This window comes from Castanea sativa, chromosome 3 (assembly GCF_040712315.1).
Source record: "Castanea sativa cultivar Marrone di Chiusa Pesio chromosome 3, ASM4071231v1".
Classification (NCBI taxonomy): Eukaryota; Viridiplantae; Streptophyta; class Magnoliopsida; order Fagales; family Fagaceae; genus Castanea; species Castanea sativa.
In genome coordinates, this window is record NC_134015.1 from 8794954 (window position 1) to 8814324 (window position 19371).

Sequence of the window (19371 nt, forward strand, 5' to 3'; positions counted from 1 at the left end):
ATAATTACATACACCCTTCTCTCTCTCTCTCTCTCACAAAATCAAGTCAATTACTCAACATAAATATGTCAAACACAGTACAGATCAACCATCTTAGCCAACAACCAGCAAAATACTAATGCATAATCAAGGTTCATTATCTTCTACCTTAAGTGCCTTAAAAAAAAAATCTTCCAACTTAGAAAATAATAACAACAAATCTACATCTACCAAATCGAACTCCTTCGATCAGCATAATTATCCTTGCAATATACTAACCTTTTTATCCTCTTTAGTCTCTCCCCCAAAACCCAATTTAAAAAAAAAAAAAAAAAATCAATCAAAAGTAACACAAATCTTGCTCAACATGCGAACACTAAAAAATCACATAACTAAATTAAAATCCATAAAATTCATATTGACCTAATTAATTATTAATCAAGGTTCAGATCCCAAATTGTCAGAAATTTCAGACACCCATTAGGACCCTGAATCCAATCTCATGCAGTAGCAGTGGGATGGATATATATGATCATGTCAACCATATCCATATATACCCAGCATTACAAATCATATATATAGAAAAGATTATTCAAAAAAAAAAAACACAGATAGTCGTGTAATATTTTCAACCTTGGCACAGCCGATTCATTTACATGGGCAACAGTTCCTCTTGACTGAGGTAAGAACAGCTAACTTGTCGAAGCTCGATCTGAAAAACGCATCGACCTCATCATAGTTCACGATTTCGAAAAACTGCACCTCGGAGAGTTTTCTTTTGCATGAGGATGCCCTTTTTGGTTTACGTGGCGCCGGGGGACAGTCTAGGATCGAGGGAATTCTGTGTTCCTTGGATGTTGGAGTCCGACAGTAGTATTCTACGTTATAATTGTCATCCTCGTTAATCTTTTGTGCCACAACTCCGATGTTGTTGTTGCCACCAATGTTATTGGAGGCTTGGGGTGTTGGTGAAGTTCGAGTCTGGACCGTGAGTAGCCGGGTTTTCGACGAGTCGTGTAAGAAGTCGAGATCGGTGGACATGGTGGAGAGGTTGTGGTTTTGTTTTGTGAAGGGTTGGTAATGAGTCGAGAGGTGTGGAGTTTTATTTACGGAGAAAAGGACTTGGGATTCCCAAGTTGGGATGGAGTGCTTTGGAAGATAAGAGAGAGAGAGGTCATTAGTGGTTCTTATAGGAAAGTGACCTTGGAGTCTTATATATTATCTAAAGTAAAATTTACTACAAATCTTAACATAAAAATTTGTAAGATTTATATGTAAAATTTGTACCACTATTATTTAAGTTATAACAGGGTTGAGCCATGGCACTTTGGGGGATATTTTTAATTTTTTAAGTAATGTTAGAAATAAAATATTTTTTCTATTCATTCATGTGATTTGCTTTGATTAATTGGAGTAATATCATCACTTTCACTTAAATGTACTATGAATATCATTTTTATTATGCATCAATTATAAAATATGTCAATAATTATGAAAAATGTAGTGTTCATTGTCTTTTCTTTTTTGGTTTGGAAAAGGGTGGTATTTCCATGTTTAATTGGGAGATGAGCTGGGCTAAGGCTGGTGGGATTTGGCTTATTATTATTAGTATTATTGTTTTTGTAGCAAAAGATTTGGCTTTTTTAGGTAACAACTAAATGAGGAGGAAGCAGCCTTGCAGCTGAGAGATTTGGCTGAGCTTTAATTTGTTACTAACTTTGGCGTATTGGTGTTAAAAAGCAATTTTTACTCTTTTTTAATTATCTGATTTGGAAATTTTGTCATATTGACATTGTCGACTGTAGAGTGAACGGTGATTAGTATTTTACATTTTTACCACTTATTTAATTACAATTATTTTATGTTGGTTGTTAATCTTTGTGTTACTTGCTTGAGTCAGAAAGATATGCCTATGATATTAATTTTCCTATGACAAATAATTGTAGAATCTAAAACAATAAAGTTAATAATACAACAAAAGTTCATAACATTTTTAAATTAGTTTATCAGTTATCACCTCACACATTGTCCCACTAGAATTTATATACAATTTAAATTTTTTTTATTGATAAGTTAATTTGAGAATGTAGTGAACTTATTGTGAATATTTTTGCTATTGTTTGGATAGGATTTGAGTAACCCAATCCAGCGCAATTATGTATTTAAGTTTTAAATTACTAAAATGATTTTATTATTAATTTTCTTTACATTAAAATTGGTTTTCTATAATAAAAGTAAGTGTCTCTCTATTTCTCTATTAAAATATTGGTCAATTCAGAGTAAAAGTTCCTACTAATGATTAAATTTTGTTAAATAGTATTTTAAATATTCAATTTTAGGTATTTTAAAAAAAAATAAAATATTCAATTTTAGGTTAACACAAATACACAACACAACATATAAATAAATGATTCCTCCAATCCTCCTATCTGAACCAACTCATGGTAAGATAAACGAAAAGGTTTGGGGCTTTGGGCCTTTCAAATATATATATGAATGTATTTGGGATTGGGACTAACATTTTGTCATGTTAAAATAATCTTTAGAGGATTTGAGTTCGGAAAAGACTTTTTAGTTTTTAGTTTCAAATCTGATTCTTCCTAATAAATAAACATATATCCAAGTCGACGGAAAATAATTTTTGGTTGAATAAAAAGGATTTTTTTTTTCTTTTGAAATATAGGATAGAATAATTTTTTCCCTTCTATTCTATGCATCCAAAAATATAATTGTTGAAAAGCTAATTAATTTAGCTACAGACTGACACATATCCTGTGGGTCACTGTTGCTTACTGGGGTGTAAATGTAATGAAATTACCTGTAAATGTAATGAAATTAATTACCTGTAAATCTGTAATATATAAAAGCTATTTATTTAGATTTATGAACAATAAATAGACTAAACAAATCACTGAAATCAGTAACGTTTTAGAGCTGGCACCTTCTTGACTTTTATGAAAGTTAATTATGTGTTGATATAGTTGTTAAACTAAAATATCTAAATGATAGTAAAGTCTCTGCCATTGGGTTGATGCATGTACGTAAAGATTTTGAGTCGCTACTAAAATGATGAAGCAATAAAATTAGTAGTTGTGTGAGGAAGGTGCTTAGAACCATTCAGGGCCGGCGTGAGATAATTTCAGGCCTAGGACAGGAAATTTAAGTGGGCTTTTTTTTTATTGAAATAATTTTCATTTATTAATTTTATATTATAATTTTTTGATATGCAAAATTACTAATTGCCTTTTTTTTTCAATTTAAGTTTTCCTAACATATTTTCTTTTTAAAAAAATTTTTCTTAAGTCCTAACATCTACTTTTTTATAAAAAAGAAGAAGAGTTTTTCACTAATTTAGTGGTTGGAGGTGAGAGTATTTAAAAATTTAAACCATAAACGTAATCATTAGAAATATCAAAAAATGACAGTTGAGTTACTAGACTATTAACAAAATTGTAAAATAAGTTATAATTTAAGGTAAATAGAGTTATACATGGTGAAGAAAAGTTGAAACAAACTTCCGTAATTGATATTGGTGTTGAGAGAGAGAGAGAGAGAGAGAGTTTTGTCTGTATTCATGTGATAAATTGGGGGATAATATTGATAATCTACTGAGTGGGAGAAACTAAAAGAGACATAAAAAAATTAAAATCTCAAGTTGGTATTGGAAACTGATCATTAATGAAAATTACATGTACTCAATTTTATTATCCCACAATTTTTGGGCCTTTTTGAAGTGAAAAATCTCACATTTTTCTTATTTTTTGAAAATAATTATCAATTAAAAATATTTGGACTTCATTTTCTATTGGGGGCCCTAATTAATGGCCCGAGTAGCCTTGCCCAAGAGTCGGTCACGAAACCATAATAGTCATGGCTAAGGAAATCTAAACAAAAGGTGGATGCTGCTTTTAATCCTACAAATCATAACATAAGTGGAGGGGTAGGAGTTGTTCAATCGGACCAATGTGACCTTCCAAACTAAAGAGTTACTAAATTAGGGAAATCCAGATTTCGGTTTGAGGGTTTTTGCTGAATTTAGTTGGCTAGAGGAACCATGGTTTGACCCTAGCCCCAAAGTGAGGGTACAAACTCAGGTCTCATTGCATGATCTGGATTGGAAAGTTGGCTTCAAACAACAAAATATCAATACAAGCTTCAAGCAAAGAACGCGATTCAGAGCCCGTATTCTTGTTTCAGTCTAGCCCTCAAGTTAAGGATCTCAATGATTCACATATGGCTTTCCCAAGAATTCTTATTGGACCCTTGTATCACCCATCAGCATTTAATGCCTCCAACTATCAAGAGAAACGGGTTATTATGAGTGATACTAGAACCACAACTTTTACCACAATTTTATGGATCTACCACATTTACTCTATCACTCACGACTTGTCTTGTGAGCAAGTTGTGGTAAATGTTGTGGCTCTAGCATTTTTATAGGTATTATATGCCATTTGACGTAAAGATGCGTGGCAAGGGACAACTCAGCAGCCAGCACACTGCAAAATGTCCAAACAGAATGATTGAAATTATAATAATTGTATAGTTACAATCAATAACGCATTTAGGGTCCGTTTGGATACAATTGAAAACTGAAATTGAAAACTGAAAAACACTATAGCAAAATAATTTTTTAATTTGTAAAAAATACTGTTCACGCCTAAAATTACTATTCATTGACCTAAATTCATTATTCATGGCCAATGAACAATGCACGGTGCGCGTCCAGGAAGAAGGAAAAAAAAAAGGCGTGGAATCACAAAAGGAACGCAGACGTGGGTAGATAATTTCTACCCAAACATACACTTAATTTCATAATTTGTTGATTCGTGTGATTGTGAGTGGTTGACATTTTTTGTCTTGTGCAACTCACCATTTTATTTTGCCTGCTCACAATTGCACAAATTAGCTACTTATGAAATTGGGTATGGAAATGATTGTGTCCGTAGGCCTACCGATGAAACTAAGCAAATAATTTCAAGTCAACAAACATTGCTTGTGAGGGGGAGTTTGCCATTGAATACCTTACTAAACAAAAGAACTACAAAAAGTAGGAATGTGCATTGATTGGGTTGAAGAGATTTTTTTACTTAACCCACCATGGTGGGTCAAAAAAAATTCAACCCAACTCAACCCATCACATAAGTCCAACCCAACTCAACCCAACTCACGTGGGTCGAGTTGAACTCATGATTTGGACAAATTATTATTATTATTATTATTAAATTGAGTAGAAAAAAAATAAATATAAATATATTAAAAAAACCCAAAGATTAGTATCAATGTAACTCCTTAAAGGCAAACAACACTAATGACTAAACAACAATAGTAATTTACTAGGTTTGTATGAACTAATTAACTTTTATATAGGATAGGAAGAACTGATTATTTTGAAAATTTTATTAATTATATAATATATTTTAAATATATATATATATATATATTAAATATATGGGTGGGTCGGGTTGGGTTTGGCGAGTTTAAAATTTTATGACCCAAACCAAACTTAACCCGCTATTAAAAAAAATTTTGTAACCCAACCCAATCCACCAAGGTCTAAAAACCGACCCAACCTGGCGGGTTGGGTTGGATTGGGTCGGTTTTAACGGGTTGGCGGGTTGGTTGCACACCCCTAACAAAAAGAATTCTTTTCAACGAGGCATGAAAATATCCAACTTTACAATCCGAGAATCGGTAAGTGTTCTAGTAGTTTGGTGTGAAGGAAAACGAAGACTAATCAAAAAGCAACCAATTGGTTCTCCAACAGAGAGAAAGGAACAGAAAACTCAAAAGTCGCTAGTATAATCCCACAACCAAAGCAAAGAATTTTATGACACCTTTCTTCATCCTTTCGCCTATTTTCATATCTCCTTCAGAAGACAAAAATTCATGGATTATCGCCGCGTTGTTTTAGCCATAGTCGGCTTATCTTTCTCTTATTTCCTCTGTATGCCAAACTTGAAGAAACGGCACAAGCAGCAAATCATATTAGAGAAGCTAAGAATGATTAGTGAGGCATTGGAACATGCTGAAGAGAGAGTGCTGAGGCTTCAAGAAAGACATGACAGGATTCTAAGCCAAATGTGCTCTTATTACTTTATTAATAACGAGCTTGAGGTGTCGTTGGCAGATGCTCGAGCTGTCTTGGATGAAGCAATGGAGTCTGCTAGTAATTTAAGGAGAATGCAAAGGAAGATTATTGGTTATTTCCCTGATGAAGTTGATGTGAAGGATATGTCAAGCAGACCCCAACGACCAAGGGTCTGACTCTGATATGGCCAAGGTCCATTAGAATTTCATAGTCCAGTTGATGCATAATATATGGTCCAATTAAGGAGTGATTTTTTTTTTTTTTTTGAGAAAGAATTAAAGAGTGAATGTCATCATGCACAATGCTGATGTGTGTGTATATATATATATATACATTGTTAATGGGTTAGACATAAATGATAAATGTAAGAGAAATAATGTTGAATTCTGACTTATCCTAACCACCTTTGATCAGGTTAGCTTTGTAAAATATTATGCTTATCCGATAATTCCTATTTCCTATTGCAATTTAAAATTTTATTAATAGCTTTTTTTTTGAGGAACACATTTTTTTATTAATAGCTGGTTCATAACTTCGTATATTTATAAAATGAAAATATTAAAACTACTACCAGGTTTATTATTAAAATCTTAAAATATAATATAACAATGAATGTGATTAGTATCACATCAATAACATAATAAATAAATTTCTTAATTACTTTTTTCTTATTATTTTTAAAAGTTGATACATTAGTTTACAAAGACTATGTAGTAAAATTTATAATATTCCTAGCAACGCCACTATAAAAGAAACTCCAATGATCACACATTCAAAGCCTCCGACTATTGCTGGAAATCCCCACCTCCCTTGGTCTTCAAAAGTGGACTTAGATGGTACTATCTTCAATGATTCAAGCGAGGCAAGGATTGGAGTGGTTATCTGATGTATGGCATTTTAATTAACTATATGTCTATATCCTAATCATCTTGTAACTAATTAGTTAGTTAGTTAGTTAGTTAGAAGATTTCTTAAGTTGTCAATGTCAAAGTATAAGTAGCAGAATGTAAGGTCTTTGTAAATCGATTTTGGTAATTGAATAAATTGCTAGCCTTTGTAGTTTGTATGCTATTTGGAACCATGTGTTTTTGCAGAGGTACTTATCTACCTATCAATGTGTTCTAATTAGCAATTCAGTCATTTCATTTTTTCTAAACCATACATAAACAGCCCATCACATTCCTATTGGAAAACATGGTTTGTATCTCATACAAAACATATGTAACCGAAAATTAACGGATCTACTTCATTCGCAATTGATAACATGCATCATGTAAATTTTAGGATTTAAGAATAAGAGAGCGTACCTTGAAGCGTTGAATTTAAAAAACAAAGATTAGAAGATCTTGGGAATACTTTTAATTTTCACTCCAATTCTACTAACGCCTAAAAAGTGTAGTCTCTTAATCAGTTTCCAATGGAGTATTAGAGAGTAGATTGCTCTCACACATACACACTATTTTATAATGATGTCTCTCTTCCATAATTCTGTATGTTTCTCCCTTTATATCTAACTGATTATCTAATTGGGCTAGCCTTTTGGGCTTTTTCAATTGGGCTTAAGCATGTGGCTTGGAGTGGGACCAAAATGGACCAATAAAACACTTGCTCGAATGGACTTTGGGCTTTTCTGTCAATTCTTGACAAGTCCAAAGTTACCATTAACTATATTTAATACTACTATATAAATATAGTTGCACTTTAGGCCTTATTTATAAATTATATCCCAAAACTTTATTGTATATGCAATCTCTTCATAAAATATTCGTAATAATACAAAGTTATGAAAGTAGACTGCTACTTTGAAGATTACTACATCTTAATTCCTTGAGTACCTAGTTTAATCCTTTAAGTTAATCATCATATATTTATGAAATCCAATTAAAGTGGTTGGACCTAACACTCTAAATAACCAAACCCATTAAACTTATTTCAAGGGAATATTTTATATCTCTGTTAAGAGATTATGAATTTTATCTTGATAATATATATTCTATCAACACTAAATGTAGCTGCCCAATATACTGAGATTTTGATCGTTACTTTAGATCTCACTCCTGATATATCAAAATAACCTACATTTCATAATCAAGCCCATTATTCTCTCAGGATTAAGAGTTCATGTAAATAAAAGTTGTGAGATTAATTATTCACTTGACAGTCGTTAGGAGAATAATAAATCTCACAGCGATCCAGTTCAATATGTCTTAACTCTTAAGACATATCAGCTAGAAATCTCAATTTCCATGATCAAGACAAATCGTCTTAGTTGATATATCATAGTCTTCATAGATGAAATGCCCAATTTCATTACTGACTACGAATTAAAATTTTGAGTTTACAAAGAACTTGTAATTTATATTTTTTGTGACTTTTCACATAAATCACATACTATGTATCTCGTGGATTATATGATAATGTCCCAATATTCGTGTTACCATTATTTTTAGATAATAATAAAACAACTTTATTAATCACAACATTAAATCGTACATAATATCATATATAGCATCATATAATAGGATTTAAGGGCACACATCCTAACAATTCCCTACATCATTATTTGAAACAATTTAGGTTTAAGCATCGCTTCTTTATCAAAAAAGGTCTCCCTCCCCCCCTTTGGTGGCCAATGTAGAAGCTATGGCTGCTGTTCAAGCCTTAGCCTTTGCTCAATATATTGGCCTATCTTCCATCATTCTTAGGGGAGATCCGAAGTTGTCATGACAGCTCTAGAAAGTAATAATGACTCCTTCGCCTCTTTTGGCTTCTTGATTATCAATGCTCGCTTGTTTATAATTACCTTTAATCATTATTCTTTTTCTCATGCTTGTAGACAAGTTAATTCTGTAGCACATAACCTAGCTAGGTATGCAAAACATGTCAGTAGTTTATCTGTGTGAATGAAAGATGTTTCTCTACACCTGACTGATTTACTTCTAGTCAATTGTGTATGCTATTTGGACTGTGTATTCTTGCAGAGGTACTTATCCACCTACCAATGTGTTCTGATTAGCAACCCAGTTTCTAAAACATACATAAACAACCATCACATTCCCTTCATTATTATCCGAAACAATTTGGGTTTGACCATTACTTCTTCATCAAAAAAGGTCCCCCTCCCCCTTTGGTGGTCGATGTAAAAGCTATAGTTGCTGTTCAAGCCTTAGCCTTTGCTCAAGATATTGGCCTATCTTCCATCATTCTTAAGGGAGATTCGAAGGTGGTCATGACAACTTTAGAAAGTAATGATGATTCCTTCACCTTTTTTGGGCTCTTGATTATCGATGTTTGCTTGCTTATAGTTACTTTTAATCATAATTCTTTTTCTCATGCCTATAGACAAGTTAATTTTGTAGCATATAACCTAGCTAGGTATGCAAAACATGTTAGTAGTTTATCTCTGTGAATAAATGATGTTTCTCTACACCTAACTGATGTACTTCTGGCCGACTATTGCTGATTTTCTCTTTTTGATATGATTTGAATTTTCTTCTAAAAAAATTATTGTTATGCATTAGCACTAAATAGGCTATAGTATATTTCCGTAAGTCCCTTTATATGTATTTTTCTTTCAACCCTATGATTGCACACAAACATCTATACAATATATTAAAATGGATTTTGAATTAAGAATGTAAATTACACTCCAATTTTTGCCGATTGACGATTGCCCAGAGTTCTAATTGCACTAGAATTTGATATGAAGTATTACATTTTCTTAAGAGCCTTGTAGAATCAAGACTCAAACTACCCTCTTCCACTTAATAATGCTTCGTACAAATATATTTGCTTGTGGTTATTTTTAATAACTATATTGTGCATATTCATGAGATTATGTGGTAACATGTAATGTTGTTTTTTTACAATTATTCCAATTGAACCATGCACTTTATTTAAGTGTGAACAAGTTAAATATCATTCTTTCCATAATATATGTATATTAATGATGATTAATTTGTTTTAACTCCTGCAATAGCAACTTAAATTAATTTTATTTTGGCTTAATGCTCGGCCAAACATTGGCTAAGCTTGGCCTAACCTTATCTTAATTTTAAATTCCAAATTACTTAAAAAGCAATCCCGTTTGCTATATTTCCAGCCGTTGGATCAGCATCTTATATCCCAGGAATACAGCCTTACATGCGGATCGCCAGCATGTCAATAATCAGCGGTCAGATCATATACATTCCAACCCAAAATTTCTCAGCCGACAGATCTATGCAGACCCATCCGTCATTTTGAAAAATCTCAAAGGACCATTTAGTCAATCCAGACACCCATCAGCGCACCCAAAGAGAAACAAACTAAACCATCCCATTGGCCAAAACAAAAAAGCCACGGATCGCCAGCGTGTCACACATATTAACCGTCCGATCCCCACTACCCATCAGTCACTTTATAAATTAAAAACAATCTCATTGGACAAAACCAAAGTCACTCGGATTGCCAGCGTGGCACAACCCTACCCACTATAAATAACCCCAAACCTCATAAACTCAGGCCAAAATTAGTTTCAAAACGAAGCGTTCCAAATAGTTGTTTCGCTCTTTGATTTTTCAGTTTCCCTCCAAAACGAATCGTTTTGTTTTGAAAATTTCGAATTGAAAAAGAAATGGAGTCAGCGAAAACGACGACGAAGGGAGCGGGAGGAAGGAGAGGCGGAGATAGGAAGAAGGCGGTGTCGAAGTCGACTAAGGCGGGGCTCCAGTTCCCGGTGGGTCGGATCGGTCGGTTTTTGAAAAAGGGTCGTTATGCTCAGAGAACCGGTGTCGGGGCTCCGGTTTACCTCGCCGCTGTTCTTGAATATCTCGCCGCTGAGGTATCGCTCTCAGATCCGAAAATCTCTCTCACTCTCTCTCTCTGTTCGTTTTGAATTTGTTCTTTGTGATTTCGTGTTTGGTAGGTCAGAAACTGATGGAAAAAATTTAAGGAAAATGTATATTTCTGTTTATTGAAACTGTTTCTCACTCTCTGGCAAACACATTTTGGTAGACGTTTTGGCTTTTTTGGTGTTTGGTTGGTGAGAAAGTTAGGGAAAATTAAAATGGAAACGGAAATGATAATTTTATTGTTTTTCATGTTTTCTCTACAAAGTATGGTTTGATTTCTTGTGTTGAAACTTGTTTGGACACCGAGAAAATTGAGGCAAATGTGTGGAAAGTAAAATTTTAGGTCACAGGGTTTCTCTGTTTCATAAACAAAAGCAAAATTCTTAGATTCAAAATTCAAATTCCTTTCTTGTACTACATTTTCTCGGCATCCAAACAGCTCTTACTCTCTCTCTCTCTCTCTCTCTCTCTAATGATTTTGATTTTTTGGATTGAAACGCAGGTGCTGGAGTTGGCAGGAAACGCGGCACGTGACAACAAGAAGACCAGGATCAACCCGCGGCACGTGCTGCTCGCCGTGAGGAACGACGAGGAGCTCGGAAAGCTTCTCCAGGGCGTGACCATTGCAAGCGGTGGTGTTCTTCCTAACATCAACCCAGTTCTGCTGCCAAAGAAGACCGTTTCTTCTGAAGCTGGCGAGAAGACCCCAAAGGCAGCCAAGTCACCCAAAAAGGCCTAGAGAGACTCGTGAAAATTTCCCACATAATGAAATAGAAATTTTAGTTGCTTGCTTTCGTTGATGTATAATGATCTCAATCTTTGAGATCCTTTTGTTTTTGTTGGTTTAGGTTTCTCCTAGTAGTTGTGGGTTTTTTTCATTTTGTAGTTATTTGGTGAATATTTTGTAGTTGGGTATATTTTGAAGTACTTAATGGAAAAATTTTCTCTGTTCTAGATCCAAGTGATTTGTTTTGAGGTTGTTTAATGTTGAAGTCATGAGATGATGAAAAGACTAAAATTGGTTTCAGTGTTTCCAACGCTATCATGCTTGTACTTAAAATATAAGTAACACCCAAAAAATTAAAAAAAAAAATTTGCTTTATCTATTTATATAATTTTTTTAGATAGTTAGAGTATTAATATCATTCTAAGGGCTCATTGTTCACATTGTTTATTTATTTTTATTATGTATTAGTGTATTACAACAAGTTAGATTAGTAGTTGAAATAGGGTTATGAGAAATTTTGTTGTTTGATTTTTTGTGTATAAAATATAAGTTGACTTGAATCCAAAGCACAAGGTGTTTACTTTATGTTTTGTTTGTAAAGGGCTTTGTGTTTATTTTGTTGATGCTTAAGATATTTAAATTTTAACTTTATTTTTTCCAATTATCAAATTATAAGAATTAAACTCTAATCTTTGTTTTAAATGTAAAGATTTTTTTATTTTTAATTATGTAATGAAAAAATTTTAGGATTATAATTAATTTCATATTTATTTCCACAACTATTTGATGTGTTTAATTGTGAATAATGAAAAAAAATGATAATTTATGTAAGATAATTGTAAAAATAATTGTGTTTTTATAATAATGTATAATTCTTTAAATAAAAAAAGGTAACATATGAAGGGAAAAATTAAAAAAAAAACTATAAAAAATAAATAGAATAAGAAAAATTGGTTCGGTCTTAAAAATTGAATATAAGAAAAATTATTGGATTGTTTAGGAGAATACTCTTCATTATTGTAATTCAATTAAATCCTACATGACCTACCGATCCATAGGCTCTCCCTAGTTTTACTCTGATAAAAAAAAAAAAAAAAAACAAAGTGAACGCTGGTTTTAACTAGGGTTTTGAATCAAACAGAACTGCTCTTTCTTTTGTTGTCTTCTACTTTCATCGAAGCTATGTCCAATTTTCTGGTACCCTTCTTCTGTTTCATCTTCTCATTTTTCTTTCCGAACCACATTTCATTAATATTCTCACAGTCCCAATTTTCATTTATTTTTTATCTAATTTTTTCAGAAACAATTTTGTGGCAGAGAAAGCTCTCAGTTTCCAATAGAAACTCTCTCCTTCGCATCATAGCAATCGCTTCTGCCGGGTCGGGTCTTTTGTATGCCAATAGCAACTCAAATTCCAGTAAGCTTCTAATTTTCTTTTCTGGGTTTTGATTCTTTTACCACTTCTTTGCTTTTGTATGTTTGTTTTTTTTTTTTTTTGGTATAATTGAGAAATTTTAAATTTTAAAATTTGATTCTTTCTTTGTGGGTCTTTCTTAAAATAGAAAACTGAGAATTGGGTTTTATTTAGTATGTTCTTAAATCAAACAGACCACAACAATTCCAATTGGTTCTTTATAAATAAAAAATCTTATATGCTTTTGTTATGATAAATTTTAGGAAGAAATGTAGCTAAAGTTTAAATTTTGATTCTTTCTTTGTGGCTCTTTCTTGAAATACAGAACTGAGAATTGGGTTTTAGTTAGTATGTTCTGAAATCAAAGACCACAACAATTTCAATTGGTTCTTTATTAAAAAAAAAAAAAAAAATCTTACATGCTTTTGTTATGATAAATTTTAGGAGCAAATGTAGCAGTGAAGGTTCCTGCGGCTCTGCAGGAATCACTATCGCTACCATGGCGAATTATGCAATACATATTTCCCTGCCCTTTGTTACTTTCATCGGATCAATGGCAACCTGGTTTGTCCTTAAATTTTATTTGGCAATAGATTGTGTCCTATTTATGTATGTATATGTTTTTGGGTTCAATTCGAGCTTGAAATTGTAGGAATGCTTCCATTATTTTCTTCTAGAGTTGGTTCGGCTCCATCATCGGATATAAAGAAAGACAATTCTGGGGTGGTTGAAGGTGACCCCAAACCATGTTGCAATTGTTTGGGGAGAGATACAATTGCAAATGCTGCTGCTAGGGTTGGTCCTGCTGTAGTCAATCTTTCGGTTCCACAGGGTATTTATTTTGGGTTGTATATGTTTGAGATTTAGTTAATTAATTTAAAAATAGGATCTAACAGTTGTTTGTGATCTTTGTGTTTGATAGGTTTCTATGGCATCACTAATGGAAAGAGTATAGGGTCAGGAACTATAATTGATCAGGATGGTACAATTTTAACATGTGCTCATGTTGTGGTTGATTTTCAAGGCATGAGGGGTTCAGTCAAAGGAAAGGTCAGTGTCTTTGGCGCTTTGTATATCTTGTCTCCCTTAATAACTTGTAATAATGATATTCTCTAGTAGTTTTGGTCCAGCATTCAGCAATGCAAATGGTTGAGAGTTGAAATCTGATGGACAAGTAGATGTGTGGAGAGTGCATGCATTGATTGTTTGTCTTTGCCTATGTTATCCCTGAATGTTGTGCACAACATAAGTAGGAAAAAGGTTAAGTTTTGAACTTTCAGTTCGATGCGTGCTGTTGCTTTATCAGTTTCTTTATATATTGGACTCATCATTTCTCTGTTTATTTAAGTTGTTTAGAATTTTAAGATATCATTGAATAGTTTTAGTACTGAGGTATACACCTCATATTGATGTCTGAACAATTGTTGCAGGTTGATGTGACTTTGCAAGATGGTCGGACATTTGAAGGTACAGTAGTAAATGCTGATTTACATTCTGATATTGCAATTGTAAAGATACATTCAAAAACCCCGCTTCCGACTGCAACACTTGGCTCTTCCAGTAAGCTTCGTCCTGGGGACTGGGTTGTTGCTATGGGATGTCCACTTTCTCTTCAGAATACCATCACAGCTGGTATTGTAAGGTATTCAGAATAAATTTCAAACATTACAAAATTTCTATATATTTTTCTCCATTATATATGTGTGTGTGTGTGGATTACATGGTTTTAAAAGAGAGTCTACCTGTCAAAAATTCTTGGACCATTTACGGATTTATGGTAGTATGTGTTGTCAGCACTCAAGTGACCTCATGTGTCGTGTACTTCATTTTGGTATGATATGATAGATCTCATGCTGGGGCTTAGATTAATGAAACTATTAATTACTGATTCTTAATACCTTCTCTCATATTGTTCCCTCTGGATGTAGTTGTGTTGACCGTAAAAGCAGTGACTTGGGCCTGGGTGGAATACGGAGAGAGTATTTACAGACGGATTGTGCAATTAATGTGGTAAGACTGTGTGTGCGCGCACGTACATGTGTCTTTAGACGGTTTAAAGTTGTGATGGTTGAAGTTGTTTTATTTATGACCCTAAGGGGATGCACTATCAGTTAGGGATCTTGCCTAATAAAATGAATATCGCTAGTTTGAATCTTCCCTTCTTCTCTGGGGCCAAAAATTCTAATATATATATTCTTGGAGGCTTTCTTACGTACTTAACATTGTTTTTTTCTACTTAATATGGCATAGGGAAATTCTGGGGGCCCCCTTGTCAATGTTGATGGAGAAATTATTGGTGTAAATATTATGAAAGTGCTTGCTGCTGATGGACTGAGTTTTGCTGTACCAGTTGATTCGGTCTCTAAAATTATACAGCATTTCAAGAAAAGTGGGTATGTTGTTATATTTTTGCATGGGACTACTTATTTTAAGCATAAAATCAGTACTTAATTGGAAATTTAGTTTGTATAGTGTTCATGTGGAATAATTCATTTATTGTCAGATTTTAAATCTTGAGTGAGTGCGCTTGCAAAAGTTTGTTTGATGAAATATTGTCCACATTTTATCAAACCCTTCATTTTCTTATTGTGTGTCAAGATATTTCCAATTTTTACATTTGGATTAAGTTTTTCCAATGTCCCATGGATCAGTGGCACCTTCCCCTCCCTTAAGTTTGGTATGGGTGGGGTTGGGGGTTTGCGTTTCCTTTGTGTGTGGGTAAATTTCTGAAGGAAAAAAAGAAGAAGAAAAAGTGTGGATTAAGTTGCATTGAAATACTCAGTACATACCTGTAGCTCCCAATTGATGCGTAAACAACACACAACTCTGATTCTTCCCCCAATCAATAGCAGCTACTTGTGCTTCAAATTTCATAGATGCTTCTGTCACAAGAGTTATTGATGAAATTTCTATGCATGACAATCTCTCTCTCTCTCTCTCTCTCTCTCTCTCTCTCTCTTTGTGGTTATTAGAGCATTGTCCTATGAGCTACATATTGGTAGGCTTAAACCCCCTTTAAGGTTTTGTTCTAGGCTTCTTCTCATGTTGTTTATTCACCTACTTTGCCAAAGAGCACTAGCTGAAATGACACTTCCTCACAAAAATGAGTGGAAGGGGAGGTTATGGTTTCAAAATACTTTTTTTTGGGTTTTAGGTAAATAAAAAAATTGTGGTTTCAAAATGTATGGGTGCACAAAAGGAAGGATTTTATTCTAGGTTTCTTGTATTATCCCAAAAGACTTTTTAAGATTCATTTGAAAGCATCTACTTGTCCCAAAAAAAAAAAGGATTCATTTGAAAGCATCACAACTGTATGAGCACATGTAATAGATGGTAATCTTGTGCAGAAGGGTGGTTCGACCTTGGCTTGGACTGAAAATGGTTGATCTTAATGAGATGATCATTGCACAGCTTAAAGAAAGAGATAACACATTTCCAAATGTCAATAAGGGCGTTCTTGTACCTATGGTATGTCCTCTAATTGTTTCCTCCCCCAATCTTATTTTGTAAAACAAAATGAAAAAAGTATCGTATGTGACGGTTTCATGAAACCTCCCTCTCGCAACATTTGTGGGTCTCATATGCTATGAGAGGTTGGTCCTATGAGATACCCTTTCGTATTATAATGTACTTGGCCATGTTATGAAGGATTATATGTTATACCTGAAAATATATCTAAGATCACAATAATTTGTTCTTTTTGGGTGATGCATGTTTTATTAATTTCTTTACTTATTTGCAAAATTACTCTTCAGATTCTTATCTCAATGGATTTTTGCTGGCTACATGTAGGGTTTACAATCACTGGTTTGTAGAAACTGGGATGGATATAGTGAACTGCTTCCCCTCCCCCCACCCCCTCTTTCATAGATATTAACTTTGTCTGTCACACTAGGATGGGAAAAATGGTATTGGGTCTGTGACCAAATATTTTTATTGACTTTGCTTTGTTTTGACCGAGGCTTAGGTTAGATTTAGGGCCTGGATGGGCCTGACTTTTGAGTGTAGTATGCTGTGCTTTCTAGTGAACCCTACTCTAATCAAAATACTAGAGGCTCAAAAGGAGCCACATATTTATTTTGCTGTGGTTTTGTCATTTGTTAGCATGAACTGATATTTTAACAGTGATTTTAGTTAATGTCAATCAGATCCAGGTTAGGATTTGGGTTGGGTTTATCTGGTGGAGTGGGTGGCTTCCCACTAAAGCAGTGTTGGGCAATATATATTTTTGATGTTTCCATTTAAAATTAAATCTGTAATAGTGTGCCTTGACGGGTGAGTTGATTTTATATCATTTAGGAATTTTGTTCCCTTCTGCCATATTAACAAATGGAAGGAATGTGTACTTGGTGTCTCTTTTTTTGATATCAATAAATCTTTATTACTTATCAAAAAAAAGAAAAAAAGAAAAAAGGAAGGAATATGCACTAATTCCATGCTGAGAAATAGAATTTGTAGTATCCTAAGGATTTCCTGATGATATGACGTTGTTGATAAAAATCAAGACAAAAGGCATCTTCTCATTTCTGATGGTTTTCTGATTGTTTTACTAGGTGACTCCTGGATCCCCTGCTGATCGTGCTGGATTTCGTCCTGGCGATGTCGTGATTGAATTTGATGGGAAACCTGTTGAAAGCATCAAGGAGGTATTTGGGACCTTAATTGATGTCAGTAGGTGGAAATTATGCATTTTGCAATGAGAAGTAAAAAACACTAAAATATTTAATGGCTGGAATCTGAGCAGTTCAGGATTAATGGAGAAATAAACTTAATCTTAAATTGTTATGCATTTTCCTTTGATTAAACCACAATTTAGTGACTGCTGGCAGGAATTCTGGTCCTGAGGGCCTCATATATAATGGATTTATGACTGAATGTGTTGATTGTCAGAATATTTTAAGTCTGTGATGAGAAACTAAAGGATATCAAAATAGAATATAACTTACCTTTTAAAAAAAGGAAGGGAGAATATAACTTGATACGTGTGGTGTGCAAAAGTTTCCAATTTAATTGAGTTTGGGTTCAGAAAACTCATGCTTTTGCCTAATTGAGTTTGTTGCTTACTATTTTTATGAAAGTGATTCTGATGGTCTCTATGATTTTTGAATTGTGGCAGATTATTGAAATAATGGGGGACAGAGTTGGAGTACCCATGAAAGTGGCTGTGAAAAGAGCGAAGGATAATTTGGTCACTTTGACCGTAATTCCAGAGGAATCCAAATCAGATATGTGACAGGCAACAACTCTCCTATTCAAGACATATACATTGGTTAGATCTTTTGATTTACCAGTAATTATGGAGAAAACAAATGTACATTAGCAGGAGAGTTTCATAATTTAATCTTTAGGTTTCTATTTTTAGAACTTATTACTTATAATATTTTTTTAATCTTTAGGTTTCTAGTTTTCGTTCTCTTTTTAGCTTATTTCTTTAGGCTTCGTTTATGAGTTCATAAAGGAAAGAAATGGAATGATAAAAAAGGAAGGGAAAGGAATGGAGCAGAATATATTTAAGTAAGAGAAATGAATAGAGTGAAATTAAGTGACATTGTTTGGATGTTTTAAAATAAAGGAATGAAAATGACTGGAATGTAAATAATCTTATTTGGGAGTAACATAGAGGGAAATGAATGGAATTATTTTATGACAATATTAGATTTCTATTTTAAATTAAATGATTGAATATATAAGGGTATTTTGAGAGTTTTAGTAAAATATTCATTAAATCTAATTCTATTAATCTCAAATTCCTCCAAATTCAGGGGTAATGAAAATTTGAAATTTTAAGGAAATAGAGAAGGATGAGTGTTTCTTCATATTCATTCCATTCCTTCTCTTTAGGAGTGAACTTTTCATTTTCTTCATTATAACTCGCAAACAAGGGAAGAGAAGAATATTATAAAATTATTCTTTTTATTAATTTCCATTCCATTTCTTCCTCTCAAATTTGTCTAAAATTTATGCTAGTGGTAAATACATTCTTTATCAATCACTTCTCTCAGACCCTGCAAATGTGGGAGCTTTGTGCTCGGAGTAAGACTTGTTCTTTCTTTTTTTTTTGGTTGCCCACAGTGTATCCTCAAGGCTTTCAACCAGAGACTAATCACTGTTCGTGCCGGGAGAGCCCTGCGAAGGGGTAAAGCACTGGCCCAGGAAATTCGTTTCAAAGTGCAGGTAGCAAGACTCGAACTGGGGAGCACACCCAGTCGAGCCCAGTACAAGCACCCTGAGGCTGAGAGCTCTACCAACTCAGCCAACCCCCTGGGTTAGACTTGTTCTTTCTTGTATTTTCCTTTAGTGAACTTAGCACTTGCACCAACGTGTACAT

General features: G+C 33.6%; 3 protein-coding genes across 6 annotated transcripts; 2 read left to right on the plus strand and 1 right to left on the minus strand.

Annotated features, from left to right (window-relative positions):
* Window positions 1–627: 627 nt before the first annotated feature.
* Window positions 628–1020, minus strand: LOC142628455 (cyclin-dependent protein kinase inhibitor SMR3-like). The gene has a single exon (XM_075802557.1). The coding sequence runs from the start codon at window positions 1018–1020 to the stop codon at window positions 628–630; it is 393 nt and encodes a 130-aa protein (XP_075658672.1).
* Window positions 1021–10576: 9556 nt separating this feature from the next.
* Window positions 10577–11863, plus strand: LOC142629290 (histone H2A.1). Its single transcript, XM_075803248.1, has 2 exons — window positions 10577–10892; window positions 11405–11863. The coding sequence occupies exons 1-2, from the start codon at window positions 10686–10688 to the stop codon at window positions 11639–11641; spliced, it is 444 nt and encodes a 147-aa protein (XP_075659363.1). The 5' UTR covers window positions 10577–10685; the 3' UTR covers window positions 11642–11863.
* Window positions 11864–12631: 768 nt separating this feature from the next.
* Window positions 12632–18464, plus strand: LOC142627128 (putative protease Do-like 14). Of its 4 annotated transcripts, none has more exons than XM_075800927.1 (11): window positions 12632–12826; window positions 12930–13046; window positions 13526–13607; window positions 13696–13875; window positions 13966–14093; window positions 14474–14685; window positions 14972–15053; window positions 15294–15436; window positions 16391–16511; window positions 17597–17689; window positions 18160–18464. In XM_075800927.1, exons 2-11 carry the CDS (start codon window positions 13023–13025, stop codon window positions 18274–18276), a joined length of 1182 nt encoding a protein of 393 aa, XP_075657042.1. In that variant the 5' UTR covers window positions 12632–12826; window positions 12930–13022; the 3' UTR covers window positions 18277–18464. The 4 variants fall into 4 exon arrangements, with proteins under 4 accessions (XP_075657042.1, XP_075657041.1, XP_075657043.1 ...); XM_075800926.1 differs by having other exon boundaries at window positions 12947–13046; window positions 13488–13607; XM_075800928.1 differs by having other exon boundaries at window positions 12947–13046.
* Window positions 18465–19371: the final 907 nt, after the last annotated feature.

Coding starts and splice junctions, on each gene's coding strand:
- LOC142628455 (XM_075802557.1), bottom strand. CDS start 1,020: ATGTCCACCGATCTCGACTTCTTACACGACTCGTCGAAAACCCGGCTA.
- LOC142629290 (XM_075803248.1), top strand. CDS start 10,686: ATGGAGTCAGCGAAAACGACGACGAAGGGAGCGGGAGGAAGGAGAGGC. Junction 10,893..11,404: donor TTGAATATCTCGCCGCTGAG/GTATCGCTCTCA, acceptor ATTGAAACGCAG/GTGCTGGAGTTGGCAGGAAA.
- LOC142627128 (XM_075800926.1), top strand. Junction 15,054..15,293: donor CGGATTGTGCAATTAATGTG/GTAAGACTGTGT, acceptor AATATGGCATAG/GGAAATTCTGGGGGCCCCCT. Junction 16,512..17,596: donor AGGGCGTTCTTGTACCTATG/GTATGTCCTCTA, acceptor TTGTTTTACTAG/GTGACTCCTGGATCCCCTGC.